At 48.0% G+C, this 15,932-nt stretch overlaps 1 protein-coding gene across 2 annotated transcripts in view; it reads right to left on the reverse strand.

Moving 5' to 3' along the window:
- Window positions 1–544: 544 nt before the first annotated feature.
- The window catches only part of KAT14 (lysine acetyltransferase 14), a gene marked incomplete at its 5' end in the record, with an annotated part of 39,123 nt that continues 23,735 nt past the window's right edge, over window positions 545–15,932 (reverse strand). For both annotated transcript variants that reach the window (XM_082359555.1, XM_082359554.1), the window contains 5 exons: window positions 545–1,520; window positions 3,493–3,683; window positions 5,243–5,418; window positions 6,327–6,463; window positions 15,250–15,818. In XM_082359555.1, coding sequence (XP_082215681.1) covers window positions 1,347–1,520; window positions 3,493–3,683; window positions 5,243–5,418; window positions 6,327–6,463; window positions 15,250–15,818 — 1,247 coding nt within the window. In that variant the 3' untranslated portion in view covers window positions 545–1,346. The remainder of the gene's footprint in view (window positions 1,521–3,492; window positions 3,684–5,242; window positions 5,419–6,326; window positions 6,464–15,249; window positions 15,819–15,932) is intronic.

Genomic DNA, 15,932 nt, shown 5'->3' on the forward strand with positions numbered 1-15,932 from the left:
CTTAAGAACCTAAACCTTAAAGGCCAAGCAGGCAGCAGGTGACAGCTGGTCCCTCCCAGTCTGTTGGGGGTTCCTGCAGGGCCAGGCTGGGAAATGCTGGTTTTGACCCTCTGGAAGGGGAGAGGGTGAGGAGGAGCCCAGAAGACTCCTTTTTGGAGGCTGACCATCGCTGCTTTGATCCTGGCACCTGAGTGACTCCGCGTGTCCAGCCCGGGGCCTCATGTGGGGGAGGGGAAAGGGAGCCCCGATCCCAGCCAGGTTAACAGAGATAAGCGACAGGACAGCTGCAGACTCTTCCTGCGGGGGCGACACACATTCCCCTGGAACGAGGGGATTCAAGCTCCCTCTAAGCACAGCCTCCAGAACAGAGATGCCTGTGGTCCACGGAATACCAATGCAAAATTTTAAATGTGCAGAGTTTTCTAGAGGGTGTTCAGCCTTTTTTGGATTCTCAAAGGGATTCATGTCCCGAAAAGATAAGAACTACTGCTCTTAATTAAAAAGAGTTTGAAAGCAAACTGATGAGACTGAAGCTCTGGCCATGGGTTGTCACAAGGAAAGATTTTTATTTGAGAACATCGGATACTTCTGGAAATGTTCCTGCTAAATCCAAAAACACCTGACAGTCCAGCTCCAACACTCACAAACCCACCAACAGCCTCGTTCCACAGACAAGACGGGACCGTCCACGGCCGGCTCCCCTCCCACCGCCACTTGCCTCCATCCAGGGGCACAACTGAAATGCCAGGCCGCTCAGCTACTCCGGCCACAGGAGGGGAGAACGGGATCCCGCCTCCTAGGCCAGGGCCCCGGTGGGGGATGCTCACAGGGGCACAGCTGAGTCGACGTCACACACGAACACCATGACCAAAGTCCGCGAGTGCCCGACGGGTCCCCCTGGCTTCAGTGACAGCACAGCCAGGCTGGGACGGGCTGGCGTCCACCATGTGATCATCTCACCACCCCAGGACAGCACGGTGCCTCTGAAGGAAGCACCACAGGAACCCTTAACCGCGATCACAGTTCTCACACTTTAAACGGGACAGAATCTCTCTCCCCAAGAACACCAGTTTGGACCTTCCTGGCTCGACAGGCTGTCGGGCAAAGGACAGCGCACCTGCCAGTCTTAGTTGACTGTGGAGTCCAAGGTGTGGGCAAAGGCCTGTCCAGAAAGGGCTGGACAGCGACTCAGCTGAAGGGGCGCCCACTACTGACGCCACTGCCCACGCCGCTCTCAGCTCGGCTGAGATCAGAACCCACGGTGAAGCGAGCACCTGCTGCTGGGGGTCTACTGACGGCCCTCCTCTACGAGCACGTGTGCCCCTCTGTGAAGGGGTGCACTCACATCAGCGTCGCAGCCGCAGGAAGAACGCGTGTTTACACTCCGCGCTCTCCAAGGGGTAATATTTATCGTAAAAATCTAAAACATATTCTTCAGTCTTGAATCCAAACTTCTGGTAGAGCAGCATAGCAGGGTTGCTCGCTGAGACGTGAAGGGTTACGTCCTTGCCCATGCAGGTCTGCCAAAAGAGTGGAAAAACACAAGGTGAAAACAAAAAAGCCGGAGGGAAAATGAGTGGGTGAAGTAACTTTTAAGTGTAGGCAGTCAGTTACAGAAACCAGAGACACTGGGGCCTGAAGCTGAGACACTGCAGCACCAGCAAAAGCAGGAAACCTGACCCTTCTCAGCCGCCACCAAAACACTGCCTCGAAACGTTCAAGACCAAGGAAACGGACGGTAAGCTGGGTGTGTTCTTTTTCTCTTTGGAGCAAAGAGCCAACAGGGATCTTTCACTGTCAATTGTTTTATATTCAACTGCATTTAAATACATCAAGCATATCAACACCAACATCACAACATTCTTGAAGAAACAGAGGATAAGACGAGACATTCTGCTTTTAAAAACTAGACGTCATTCTGCAAGGGAATCGTAAAAATTCCCTGCCTAGACCTTCCAGAAAATATGTTAAATTATGTAGCCAGATATGAAATATTAAGACTTCTGTTTAATTACACAACCTGAATACCTTATACAGACATTCTGAATCACAAAGACACCCTCTCATCACTCCCAAACTTCTGAGAACTGAGGTTTCTGCATTTAGCGTGGGCCTAATCCTAGGGGAAAAGAGTGATGCTTGCTCTGTCAAGTCTAGGCGAGTTCTTGGATTCTTTAGTTAGCTACACAGAAGAAAGTACCCCGAAAGCCACATAAATTCACAACTTGCTCTTTAATGAGGAGGCACTGAGATCCTAGACTTGATGAGTTCCTGAGATTTTACAATCCCAGGTCAAAAGTAGACAGATTCCTTCTCTTCCCTGCTTCCCTCACATTCTGCATCCAAAGGCATTTTTAGGACAAGAAAGAACTACAAGCACACCAAGGACGAGAGTCCTCTTTACGCTGCAAGTTGGCACAGTCCCAGCAGCGCCGTCGCCGAGCACAGCTGACCGTCTGGGTGGTACTGTGTCTGGGCCGGGGTTTATGGTCTGGCCGGGGGCCAGGCACCCACATACAAAGACGGACACTCCTCCTCCCAGCCAGGGAGGCTCAGTAAGGACCGAGTGTGCCACCAGAACATCACCCCTGCCTTATCCACTGGCCCTTGCTGGTGAAGGAGAAGGCAGAAGCCCGTGGCCAACCTGCCAGGAGAGGGTGGACACGGGGAGGTAGGCCCTGTGCACGGGGTGGGTGAAGGTGGGGTGTGGCAGGGATCATGGAGACAGCCTCACACTAACTGCCAAGAGAGGAGAGGAGAATACAATTCCTCGATAGAGTGTTCTCAAGGTTCTCACCAACATCTGTGAATTATTGAGCAAGTTTCATTAAAAACTGGAAAAAAACACTGAATCATCTCCATCTTCTTTTTAAAAAGAATCTTGCCCACGTGACACACAATGCTCCATACCCAATGGTTTCTAAATAAGCTTCCAGATAAATTCTGGGGGAAAAAAAATCCTTGCATGTTTTTCTGGTGTTAGTATATAAATATATGGTCTATTTTCCTCAAAGGTGATACAGATATATCAAGGGATGAATTACTTAGAAGGTTCATAGCAACAGTAAAATTAAAAACAAGCAGCATTAACAGAATGCACGTACTACTGATTGATAGCTTTGCTAAAATGTTTAAAAATACTTAAGAACTAAAAGTCACTTCTCACTTCCACTTCTCAGAGTCACCGCGGTGGTGATTCCAAGAGCAGCAGCAGTTACGACATGGACGGTACAAGTGCTCTAGGCTCCCACTCGTGGTACTTTCCTCATTTCATTTACTACACACGTTCACAGACTGATTTCTTTGAAACCTGGGTGTGAGGAGCGACCCTCTTTTAGGGGGTGAAGGCTGCTCTCTGGGGGTTAATAACCTCGTGAGCGACACGGACCGGCTTTTCTTCACTGGCGGCGCCTGGCGCTGGCCCCCTCCTCCTCCAAGCCTTTCCCGGAAGTCCAGAGGCAGGAGGGCAGACAGCGAGCAGAGACCACATACCTGAATCAGATGATAAATCATGAAAGTCGCGATCCCCGCTCTTCTCCACTCAGGATGGACAAACAGAAATGAAATGTACGCTTCGTTGTACTTCACATCGGGGACCATGAAGCCAAAGGCAACGATGACTTTCTTATAGAGGACGACGACGCTGAAGTCCGGGTACTGCAGGCACTCGGACAGGTCAACACCTACGGAGAGAGGCCGGCAGGGTCAGCCCGGGCTCGGGGGCTAGTGAGCAACAGGCCACTCAGTCTGTGCTTTCAGCTGCATCTGCGTGCTAAAACACCCAAACTGGAGACAGAGACATTACCATAGACACCACACATTCAGATCATAAAAATAAAAAAGTGAATTTTAGAAAATATCAAAATTAGCATCGCCTGGTCTAAGTACATATGTTAAAAGAAGAGAAGCAGGACAGGGTGGGTAGGAGAGAGCACGCAAGCTCAGAACTGGACGCACCTAGCGTTGCACTCGGCCTCCAGGGCCGCGAGTGCCAGCTGGCGCATCCCTAAGCGCCCCGCCTCGGTGTCTGCCTTGGGTAAGATGAGAGATACCCAGACCCCAGGAGGCTGGGGAAAGATCCCGAGACCGCCCGTACACAGACAACTGACAAGCTCTTTGGTACAAATGTCACATTTTACAATAAAGGAGTAAAATATAACATAACTCCATGCTTAACGTTTGGAAGGCACCCAGTGTAGGGGCAGGAAGTAGCAGACACTTCCAGAATGCTCCTTTCAGCCCCATCCCACCCCCCACCACGTGCACTGTGACATCCTGACAAAATCTTATCCAGCTCCTAGAAGACACGTATCATTTCCTTTACATTCCAAAGCAGCGCGGTAAAACAGATCCACAAAGAACGTGTTTATATTTAGCAATGAAATTGTGTTCCTTTGATCGATGGCTTCAGAGACAATATGTTAAGGCTGATAAAATCACGAATCACATTGGATTTATTCTTATTTTCAAAGTCTGTGGTTGGGATATTTGGCTTTTTAAAAACAACTTTTGGGACTTCCTTGGTGGCGCAGTGGTTAAGAATCTGCCTGCCAATGCAGGGGACACGGGTTCCAGCCCTGGTCCGGGAATATCCCACATGCCGCCAAGCCCGTGTGCCACAACTACTGAGCCTGCACTCTACAGCCCGCGAGCCACAACTACTGAAGCCCACGCACCTAGAGCCTGTGCTCTGCAACAAGAGAAGCCACCGCAATGAGAAGCCCGGGCACCACAACGAAGAGCAGCCCGCGCGCGGCAACGAAGACCCAACACAGCCAGAAATAAATAAATTAATTAATAAAAATAAATAAATAAAAACAACTTTTGGCTGTGCTAACACTCTCAAAAGGACCAGCTAAATAAACAAAGCACACAGAATTACTAAGGAAAAATCAAAAGTGTCCAAATACGCCCAAGCTACCAGCCTGTGTGGTGCTGATGGACATTACCTGGGATCTAGACACATGTGGAAGCAAAACAGGGTGAATCATTTATTCTGGAACCAGAGACAAACAGGGAAGAGGAACAAACAAAAACACTGTTTATTAATTTAACTGTTGGCTTCTTCTGGACCTTAGGAAAGAAAGAGATGTTTATATTTTAATATTTCTGTGTTAGCAGAGACAAACTGAATGAAATCATATAAGGTTTTGGGGGCCACACGACATACACTCATTTTAAAAACTGCTAAAGTGAATGACACAGAAAAAGGATCTGCCTAGTTTGGGAGGGGAGAACATACCAGGCCAGAAAAACTCCTGACACATGGAGTTTATCGTCGGAATGTGATTTGGCCGGACATAGCAGTAATCAAGAGGTGCATCCGGCTCTGGCGTCCAGTGAGGGTCACTCCTGTGCAGGTGGGAACGAATCTGGGATAGCAGCTGCAGTTTGGGTGGCTTCGTTTCATAATCACGCCTCCAGAACCCAGAAAATAAACAAACTGAAGTCAAGAAAAATACCCATTATTCCCAGCCATTTGATTCACAAAACTCTTTGATCTGCTTGAAATTTTAAATTAATTTGCACTACTTTTATGGCGGCTGACTTAACAGCTACAATACTTTTCTGGTATGAAATTTAAAATTCATTCTATTAACGTTCGTCAGACCCAACCCCTCAGTACCTGCCAGGAACTCTACTAGTGCTGGTGAGCCTTGATGAACAGAATGGGGAAACAGAAACAGCATCCTAATTCAACCCTCTGAGTGCTGTGACACAGGACAGAGCCCAGGAGAGGAAGGCCCAACCCCGCCAGGACAGCTGGGGACCAGGAGGTGGAGGAGGCTCGCTTGCTGCTTCCCGGCGTCTGCCCGGGAGGGCGGGGCTGTGCCAGGAGGACCGCATGACTGGGGGCTGCAGAGCAAGCGTGGTCAGCAGAGACAACTGTCAGTCACGCACAGCCCAGCGCTGGGGCCTCTCCGGCCAGCTCGGCGTCCAGGGCGCTGCCTACACAAGGAGACTCATCAGCAGTCCACATACAGGCCCGACTGAGACATCATCCCATTTTTTCATTTCACAGACGACTTAATATATATACAACTTTGAAATTTAAAACAAAACAATGAGTATGATAATCATAATGAAATCTAACAGAGTTAACTTATCCTTGCCTTTTATGTTTCTTTCAAAGGACCATCCTTTCTGCAAAAATGTACAGCTGAAACAAGCCAAGGATGAGACTGGACACAGAGCACAGACTCGGTCCTTGCTGATGCCAGCTCACAGGTCTTGGTCTTTATTCACTCCAACTGGGGAACAGGGCTTGAAAACCACAAACATTACTCCCCATGACACGCTCGACATCACAGCTCTTCTCTGTATACCTGATGTAAGGCTTTAGGATCCGAGAAGTGTAAGGGCTGACAATGCTCTGGTCCACAGCCATATCTTCTGACCCCACCAAACGGTACAAAAATTTTGTGGTCTGGTGCCGAAATCCTTTCCTGGATGGCAAGGCAGTCTATGAGAAAGACATGTTAGTTATATAAAAATAAAATTACTCAAAGGATTGGTTTAATTTCCACAGATAAGTAGTACTTACAACATTTTTATGTGTCAGAAAGTAAGTCCACAGGAATTAATTGGAAAGCTCAAGGTTCAATACAAACTTCATAGGTACCTTTACATAAAAATGGGTATGAAAAACTAATTCCGGTTTAATAGTTTAAAAGCAAAATAACTTTAAAACTTTTTAAGTTTTGTAAAGATTTTAAAAGAGATTTAGACAGGTGAAATGCAGAATTGATCCCTGGATTTACAGCCTCTCCAGGTTTCATGTTGTCTATAAAGGCACAGTCAATCCACTCATCAAATGTTCACCAGTCCGAGCATCAGGGGGGAGGGGTAACACACACAGGCCTCCTGTCTCATGAGTGGTCTCTGTTATCACAGGGGCGTGGGGGTCAATCACTGCTGCATCTGCATGTGGATCTATTACAATATGTCTCTACCAAGTAAATCTGACAAAAGCAGGACTGATGCAGATTATCATCCCTAAAACACAGCATGAGCGGAGAGGCCCGACCAGAGGGTCAAGGGGGACGCAGTCCTGCTCCTCCAGAGGATGTCCCCACAGAAGGGCTGCAGACGTCTGCTCTCCAGACACTGCTGCTCCAGGGCCCTCGGTCATGTCGTAACAGAACATGACAAGTAGGGTTTTATAGCAAAGAGCTCAGATGGAAAGATTAAAAGGCACATTTATAAAGTGGTTTCCCAAGGGTTGGATGAAGTTTAGAAACCTGAGTTGTTTTTGTAGAAACAGCTTGCTCTTAGCATAGAAAATAACTTTGTTGGAAGAAGAGCAAGAATTCTTTCCTTAATAATTTGCTCTGATTACTTTCCCAAACCGGACACCAAAACTTTCAAAGGCCAACTCTGAAATTCTTCCAGGACTTTGCATTTCAAAGTGAAATTCAAAGTTGTGGTATACAGTTTCCAAATATGGCCCAATGCTTCCTCCTGTGCCTGAAGGTACAAGTGTCTCCCCACATGGAAAGGCAGAGTCAACGTCCCCTCCCCTGGAATCTGGCGGGCCTGGGACAGGCTGGACCAGTCAGAACATGGCATAAGTAACATTCTGGGACTTCTGAGCCCAGGCCATAAGGGAGCCGGCGGCTTCCACTTCCTCCCTCCTCGAGCCCAGCTGCCACAGTGCCCAGGCGCAACCACTGAAGGGCTGGCGGCCACACGGAGACAGGTTCTGGAGGACCCAGCTCCCAGCTGAGTGGAGCCACAGGGTGGCCCTTCCTTCAGCACATGAAGGAGAAGAACACCCAGCTGAGCCAGTCCACAGACTCAGAAGAGGAATTAAATAGTTACTGTTTTAAGCCACTAAGCTTTGGGCTGGTTTGTAACGCAGCAGAGACTACAGCGGCCCCTGAGCCCATGAAGCAGCATCAGGTTAAATGGGAAGGTGAGGTGTGTGAAAGCCCTGGATGCGTGCAGTCCCCACCCCTTCCCTCTCCCTTGCTTCCACACCAGTTTGAACACCCTCAGCTTCTGCCTGGAACACTACTCTAGAATCTACTCCCGGTGAAGGTGCTGGGAAAACTGCTGAAATGACAACAAAGGACTTAGAATATTGCAACTTAGTTGACAAAGCAGCAGCTGCAGGGTTTAAGACGACTGACTCCAATTTTGAAAGAAGTTCTAACTGTGGGTAAAATGCTATCCAACAGCACTTCATGCTACAGAGAAATTGCTCATGAAAGGAAGGGTCAATCAATAAGGCAGACTTCACTGTTGACTGATTTTAAGAAACTGCCACAGTCACCATGATCAGTCCACAGCCATCAACATCAAGGCAAGACCCTCCACCAGCAAAAAGATTACAACTCACTGAAGGCTCAGGTGATGGTATTTTTTAGGAATAAAGTATCTTTTTAAAAAAATAATAAATTTATTTCTTTTATTTCTTTTTATTTTAGGCTGCACTGGGTCTTCGTTGCTGCATGAAGGCTTTTCTCTATTTGTGGCAAGCAGGGGTTACTCTTTGTTGCGGTGCGCAGGCTTCTCATTGCGGTGGCTTCTCTTCTTGCGGAGCATGGGCTCTAGGCACACAGGCTTCAGTAGTTGTGGCACAGGGGCTTAGCCCTGCACCAGGGCTCGAACCCGTGTCCCCTGCATTGGCAGGCGGATTCTTGACCACTGTACCTCCAGGGGAGCCCCAGGAATACAGGATCTTTTAATTAAGGTATATATATTGGATTTTTAGAGATAATACTATTACACACTTGATAGACTACACTATACTGTAAACATAACTTTTACATGCATTGGGAAACCAAAATATTCACGTGACTCTCTCTGTTGCAATATTTGCTTTAATGCAGTGGTCTGGAACTGAACCCGAAATATCTCTGAGGTCTGCCTGTAAGCACTCAACAAACAATGTTAAGGATAGGTCTCTTCAAAAAACCAAATGAAAAGATAAAGAAGTAATGGCGTCAACATTCATATTAGGACTCCAGAAGGGGAAGAAAAAAATAAAGGAGAAATGTATTTAAAGAGCATGATGAGGAATTTCCCAAAATAAAGAAGCATGAGTTTCCCTTCAGGTTCCAGTCCTGCATGTAAGGAGCCTGGAAGTCCTCACTCCACCGTAACAAGGAAAAGGCTGAACAAGCTGAAAATCAACAACTCTTCTCCGACCCATCAGAGAAGTAAGGTCACAGGGCAAACCGTTGCCTCGCAGACTGGAGACAGACAAGTGGATACAGAGGTTCACAACCTACTGGAGTAAGAAGCCTCGGGAAGCAGTGCTGTGAGGGGAAAACCTTACCTGCCATCGATGAACTGCTGGAGGCTCAGCGAGGACAAGTCTGAGAGAACAGACACCAGGCAGGCCCCGCACTTGCGTGAGTTTTACCACTAGGAGGCTCTACCACGTGCTCACTGTGAGGATCAAAGAAAAATCCCCTCCTGCTGCCATGGGGAGCAGCTCATTCTGAACTGTCAGGGTATCTGTGCTCCTTAACAAGGCTGCCCTCAGGCGAAACTATTCTGCCAGAGCCTAACCTACCTGAGGGAAGGGAATACCCAGCCCCTGCCCCCTCTAGCCACCTTGTCCCACCTAACTGGGGAGGAAAACTGAGAAGCCCTTGTGGAGTCTCAGCCCAGGGGCACATGCTCACTTAGAGACCGAGGACCAATCCGAGGACTGCAGAACACCTCCCCCCCACATCACTAACGGTCTATTCCCACAGTGCCTTGTACCCAGGACACCATCCTTGGCTGTCAACAAAAAATTACAAGGCAAGCTAAAAGGCAAAAACACAGTTTGAAGAGCCAGAAGCATCAGAACCAGACTCAGATATGGCAGAGATGTTGGAATTACTGAACTGGGAATAACTATGATTAGCATGTTAAGGGCTCTAATGGACAAAGTAGAGGACATGAAAGAACAGATGGGTAATTTAAGCAGAGATGGAATTTCTAAGAAAGAATAAAAAAGAAATGCTAAGATCAAAACCACTGTAGCAGAAATGAAGAACGGCTTTGATGGGCTCGTTGGTAGACCGGACGTGGCTGAGGAAAGACTTCCCGAGCTTGAGGACATGTCAACAGAAACGGCCAAAACTGAAAAGCAAAGGGAAGAAAGGCAGAACGGAACAGAATATCCAAAAACTGTGGTACAACTACAAAAGGTGTAATATATGCATAATGGGAACAGCAGAAGGAGGAAAAAGGAACAGAAGAAACACCTGAAGCAATAACAACTGAGAATTTCCCCAAGTTAATGAGACACCAAACCAAAACCACAGTCCCAAGGAGCTCAGAGAACAAGGAGGATAAACGCCAAGAAGCATGTTGGACACGTGTAACTGAAAGAGAAGAGGTGCCAAGCAAGATAAATGAGAGCAAAAAACACTTGAAACGCATGAACACAAGTCAAGATCAAAAACAAAGAGAAAACTCGGAAAGCTTCCAGGACATGGGACAATAAAAAGGGAGGCCACCTACAAAGAAACAAGAGTAAGCCTGACATTGTGGCTCCAGGAAAGACACTACAGCAAGACGATGATGGAGTAATAATGCTAAAAGTTAAAAGAAAAAACAAAATGACAATTTTATATCCAACTATGTTAGCATTTAAATGCAAGAGTGAAGTGAAGATCTTCTGAGGCATACTGGTTTAAAAATTAACCTCAAAAAGACCGTATTTTAAAGAACTATTAGAGGAAGTACTCTAGCAAGAAGTTAACCCAGAAGAAGCAATGGGAAGTGAGACTGAGTGAACACTTTAGTGAGATTTACTGGTACCTAAACAAGCAACACAAAAGAAAAAAAGGCAAAGGAGAGCATGCAAAGGTATTTTTTGGTTTGCAGGGTGAAGAGCACATGATAATATTAAAAAATTAACAGAGAAAAATCAATACATGTCTTAAGTTAGGACCTATAAAAAGAATAAAAATAGAACATACAATTTTCTTTATAGAAAAGATTCAACATCACATAGACTATTTTCTTTGACTGCAATATAATTTGATTAGAAATTAAATCAATTACTAAAAGATACTGTAAAAATTCTCATGTATCTAATAAAACTACGAGTTATTTACCACTAAATAACTCTTGGCTTAAAGAGGAAATGCTGAGAAAAATTACAAAACGCAAAGTACTGATTGATAAAAAATCACATCATTTCAAAGGTCATGAGTCATGGTTAAAATATCATAGAGACAGTTATAGCTATGAATATACTGATCAGAAGACAAGAAAGAGAATGGATTGAACAAATGCATTTACGGCTGCTCCCCTATGTAACTGCATTAAAGAGATACTAAAATTCCAGGTTAAAATGGGGGATTAAACACAAACATCCAATTTTATTTCCTCCCAAAACCCAACTACAAGAAACAGACTTAAAAAAAGAAAAGACAAGCAGGCAAGAACAAAAAGATCAGGAGAAGAAACCAAAGTAACTGGGAAGCAGATGGACACAAAGTAGCAGATTTAAAGCCAAAATCCCAAGCTGGCTTTCAGTGAAGTGAGAACCAGCCCAACCTGTACTGCAGAATCCTCCTAAATTAACCCAGGTGGCAGCACCAGGTTCCTCTGGAACTGGGAAAAACTAAGGAGCAGATAAAAGCTGTGGGTGGAGCAGGAAGGCCCCAAACCTCCAACCCCGCCCCCACCGGCGGGGTGGCTGCCCTCCCCACAGGAGTCTGGGGGCCCAGCTCTACAGAAGGCCTAACCAGGCTCTGGACGGGCAGCTCACGTGGCACTGAGGGGTGAGGCCTGCACCAGCTGAAGGCTAAGTAAGACCCCCTCTCCTGGTGGCCACAAGGGTCCCGAGACTGAAGAGTCTTCTGCAGGGACTCTGACTGGCCTAAGGGTCTAAAGGAAGTGACACTGGGGGTCCTCGGCCTAGAATTCCCTGTTCAACCTAGCTTTCCCGAGGACTCTGAAAGCACTGCTCCACTGCCGGCTTCCTTCCAGTATTGCTGTTAAGCTGGCACTCAGCTTTACCCAGCGCTAGCTGGGGATTCTGGCTCTAAGTTCAAGGCCTTTCAGACACACAAGGTCTCAAAGTTTACTTCCCAGGCAGCTTTCCTCTGGAAGCCACTAGGATGTGCTTCACTAAAGAAGGGAGTAAACCTATGAAAAGGTAAAGATGGGGAGCAGGAAACAGGGGGTTCAATCCAGCAGAGGGGAAGATGGGGCTCCGGCAAGGGGAGATGCCAGGACCGCGATGGCGGCCAGTACAGAGCGACAAGTGTGACTCAAGGGGCAGACATCCTGAGGCTACCGTCACTAAGCCTCTGCCCCACTGGACCGTCCTGTAAACCCGAGGACGCTTGTCCGTGCTCAGCTTGGTTCACAACGCATGTGAGGCTCCCCTGCTCCCTCTGCGGGCTCCCTGGGTCAGCGGAGGACACTTACCCCACAGATAACCGCCCTGACCTCTGACAAGCTGGAGGGAAGCACGGCAGCCCTGACGCAGGACAGGGACCCCCCCGCAACCAGATTTCCGCACATTCGCTGGTACACACTGCAGCCCGCTGATGCTCACACTCCCAGGACTCCTTAACGACCTTGGCCACCGACTTCCCCAGGAAGGGGTCACGGCACGGCAGCTGAAGCCAGAACACGACTGGACGAGCTTCCTGGGGCTGCCGTATCAACACTGCACAAACAGGGGGCCTTAAACAACAGAAATGTATGTATTCCTTCTCTCATGGTTCTGGAGGCCAGAAGCCAGCCAGCAAGGTGCCAACAGGGCCGTGGTGTCCCAGAAGCTCTGGGTGGCAATCTATTCCATGTCCTTCTCTTGGCTTCTGGTGTGGCTGGCAAGGCTTGCTGCCCCTTAGCTCTGCAGACACATCACTCTAAAAGCTGTAAAAGCTGCCTCAGTCATCACATGGCATGTCTCCTGTGTGTCTCTCTCCTCTTGTAAGGACAGAAGTCACACTGGGTTAAGGGCCCAACCTACTCCAGTGTGACCTCAGCTTAACTACTTATACCTGCAAAGGCCCTATCTCCACATGAGGTCACATTCACTGGCACCAGGGGTCAGGACTTCAATATACACTTTTGGGGACACAATTCAATCTACATCAGTGACCCAAAAAGCCCGTCAAGCTTATCTTCTCCTGGAAGCCTTCATCTAATAGCAGCAATTTCCTTACACAGCTCCATCTGTGCTTCCTACTTAGTTTTCAAAACAAACAAACAAACAAAAAAACAACTAAAAGTACACTGTTTAGGGATAAAGACGTTAAAAAGGCAGAGGAATGATTAACACTGAAAGTCAGGAAGTGGCTCCCTCTGGGGGGAGCAAGCAGTGCCCAGAAGGATCTTTAAAGTGTTTTTAATGCCCTGTGTCTTAACCCAGGAGCTAGATTCATAGTTATTTATCTTATTAACCTCTAAATTATATCCATATGTTCTATGCATTCTTCTATGGGTACGATGCATTTCATACTTTTAAAAATTAAGTATAGGGATTAAAAAGACAAACCTATGAGAACAAAGAAGAGGTGAGCAGATGACAGCAACGAAAGCATATGAGTAAGTGGCAAGTGACTAAGACCAGCAGAGCCAAAACCTAAGGCAGCGGTGAGGACAGGCCAGAGCCGGTGCCTCAGGACAACGCAGCAACGGGGGCATCAGGTCCTGCTGAAGCTGAGGGTGAGCAGGGTGGCTATGGACTGAGCGTCTCTTTAGTTAAGAGGTTAAAGCTCCAATGACACCTCTGCCGTTCACATCCAGAAATGACCCCTCCCTCCAGGGGCAGGCTAGACTCTGGCGGCTCCAAAGAGATTCTGAGGCAGCCAAGGGTGGAAGCTCTGTCCTGAAAACGGAGATTCAGGTGAAGTTTAACAACTGCATGGTCAGCTCCTGGTCCTCCCTATGAGGCTTCTAGGATGTAGGCAGGCAGGTTACTACTTCCCAGGAAAGGAAAGCTGGGAAATAGGGAAATAAAGAAAATTAAGGGGATCCAGCTACAGCAAGGGTCTTTGGCAAACTACAGACCCCACAGGCCAAATCCAGCCAGCTTTTGTAAATACATGTTATTGGCATACAGCGACGCCCATTCATCATGTATCATGTACGCTGCTCTCACACTGCACAGCAGGGCTGGCCTGCAAAGCCACAGCTACTTACTATCTGACCCTTTATAGAAAAGGCTTGCAAATCTCTGGTCTAGAGGGCCCAATATCCAAACAACAGGGGTGTTCTAAAGAGACAAACCAGAGACAATAGAAGCTAGGAAATTCCAGAACTCAAGAAGGAGCGTTTCAGGGACTTCCCTGGTGGTCCAGTGGCTAAGACTCCGTGCTCTCTATGCAGGGGGCCTGGGTTCAATCCCTGGTCAGGGAACTAGATCAAGCATACCATAACTAAAGATCCTGCATGTCACAAAGAAGATACCGCGTGCCACAACTAAGACCCAATGCAGTCAAATAAATAAATAAATATTATTAAAAAAAAAAAAAAAAGGAGCATTTCAAATGGCAAGGCCCACAGAGCAAAGGCCCAGCCCCAGGAAAGAAAAGCCCCACATGTGGTATCATCACTGAGTAATATCAGAACGCTGGCAACAAAGACCAGATGCCACTAGTGTCCAAAGAAGCAGACAGGAAAATGTGCAAAGATCCAAACAGGCAATTCACAAACAACTAGGAAACAGAAAAAATGTTTAGCTTCACCTGTCATCAAATAAATGTAAAAAAACAAGGCTTCATTTTACAGCCATCAGATCAGCAAAACCAGTTGAAGGATGGTTAGTAGCAAACTCCAGCAAAGATACAAGAGAGAAGTCGTCTTGCTCCTGCCGTGGGAAGGCGGATTCCAGCACTTCTGGGTGGAATCAACTGTTCCCGGGAGCGCTCACACACAGGCATCCTCCGGCCACGCTGACCCACACTGACCCCAGCTGCTCTTTCCACAGGGTGTCACCTAACTACACAGATGTTCACACGCCTTCACTCCTGCTCAGCTCAGTGTCCAGTACGCTGTATGTCCTCAACAAACCTGTCCGTCAAAGCCACGACCCAAACCATGTACAGCCACCCTCAGGGACTAAGAGATACAAAGAAAACATCTAGGTTCCTTCTGGAATCCCCAAAAGGAAAACAAAAATCCAAACTCAGATGTATGAAATGATGTTCATATTGGACAAATAAAAAAAAATACAGCCCAGCCATTTTTGTACCTCTCTCCCTTGCTGTTTTCTTCCACATCCCCACGTGCTCCTTGGAGCTGCAGCCCCAGGAGTTGGAGAGCGAGGCCAACACTTACCTGGTACCGGTCAAGGATTCTGAAGTCCTGACAGGTTGTCCTGTACATGGCTTGTCCAGCTGGAAGCCTGGAAACTCCTCCTTCTTTGGCCCCATAAATCCCGTCCACTAACAGAAGCGCGGCATTCACAACCTGATCCAGGTCAAAGAGCGGCAGCCCCCGGTCCCTCTTCGCCTGCCGGACAATCAGCTTCCGCTTCAGCCGCCGGGCCTCCGGGGTCATGGCCACGGCCCCGGGACAGGCTTCCAGCCGCTTGAGGAGCAGCTTCTCCTCGTAGATGCTCACGGGGGTGAACCTGGGCCCTTTGGGCTTCCGGTCCTTCTCCAGCACGGGCTTCCTCTTCTCTCGAGCCCTTGTTTGCAAGGACGTGTTGGAGTCTGTGTCCTCGCTGTCGATGTCCATCCTGTCGGGCTTCTCCTCCTCACTCTCCACCTCCTGCTTGATCTGCTCAGGCGCTCTGACCTTCTTCCTGCCTCCAACCCCTGGCCCCGAGGCGGCAGAGCCGGCAGGGGGCGGGATGTACTCCATCCCGGGGTCAATGACGCCGTCACCTTCCATCTCATCGTCATCTGCGCAGAGCAGAAAGCAGGAGGGGAATGCAGACCCGCCGCCCACAGGGACAGCACACACACTGCCATCAGGGCCACACACAACCCAAGAGACCCGAGGACGGGCCGTCTTAC

This window comes from Balaenoptera borealis (assembly GCF_965194805.1).
Source record: "Balaenoptera borealis genome assembly, chromosome: 16".
NCBI lineage: Eukaryota > Metazoa > Chordata > Mammalia > Artiodactyla > Balaenopteridae > Balaenoptera > Balaenoptera borealis.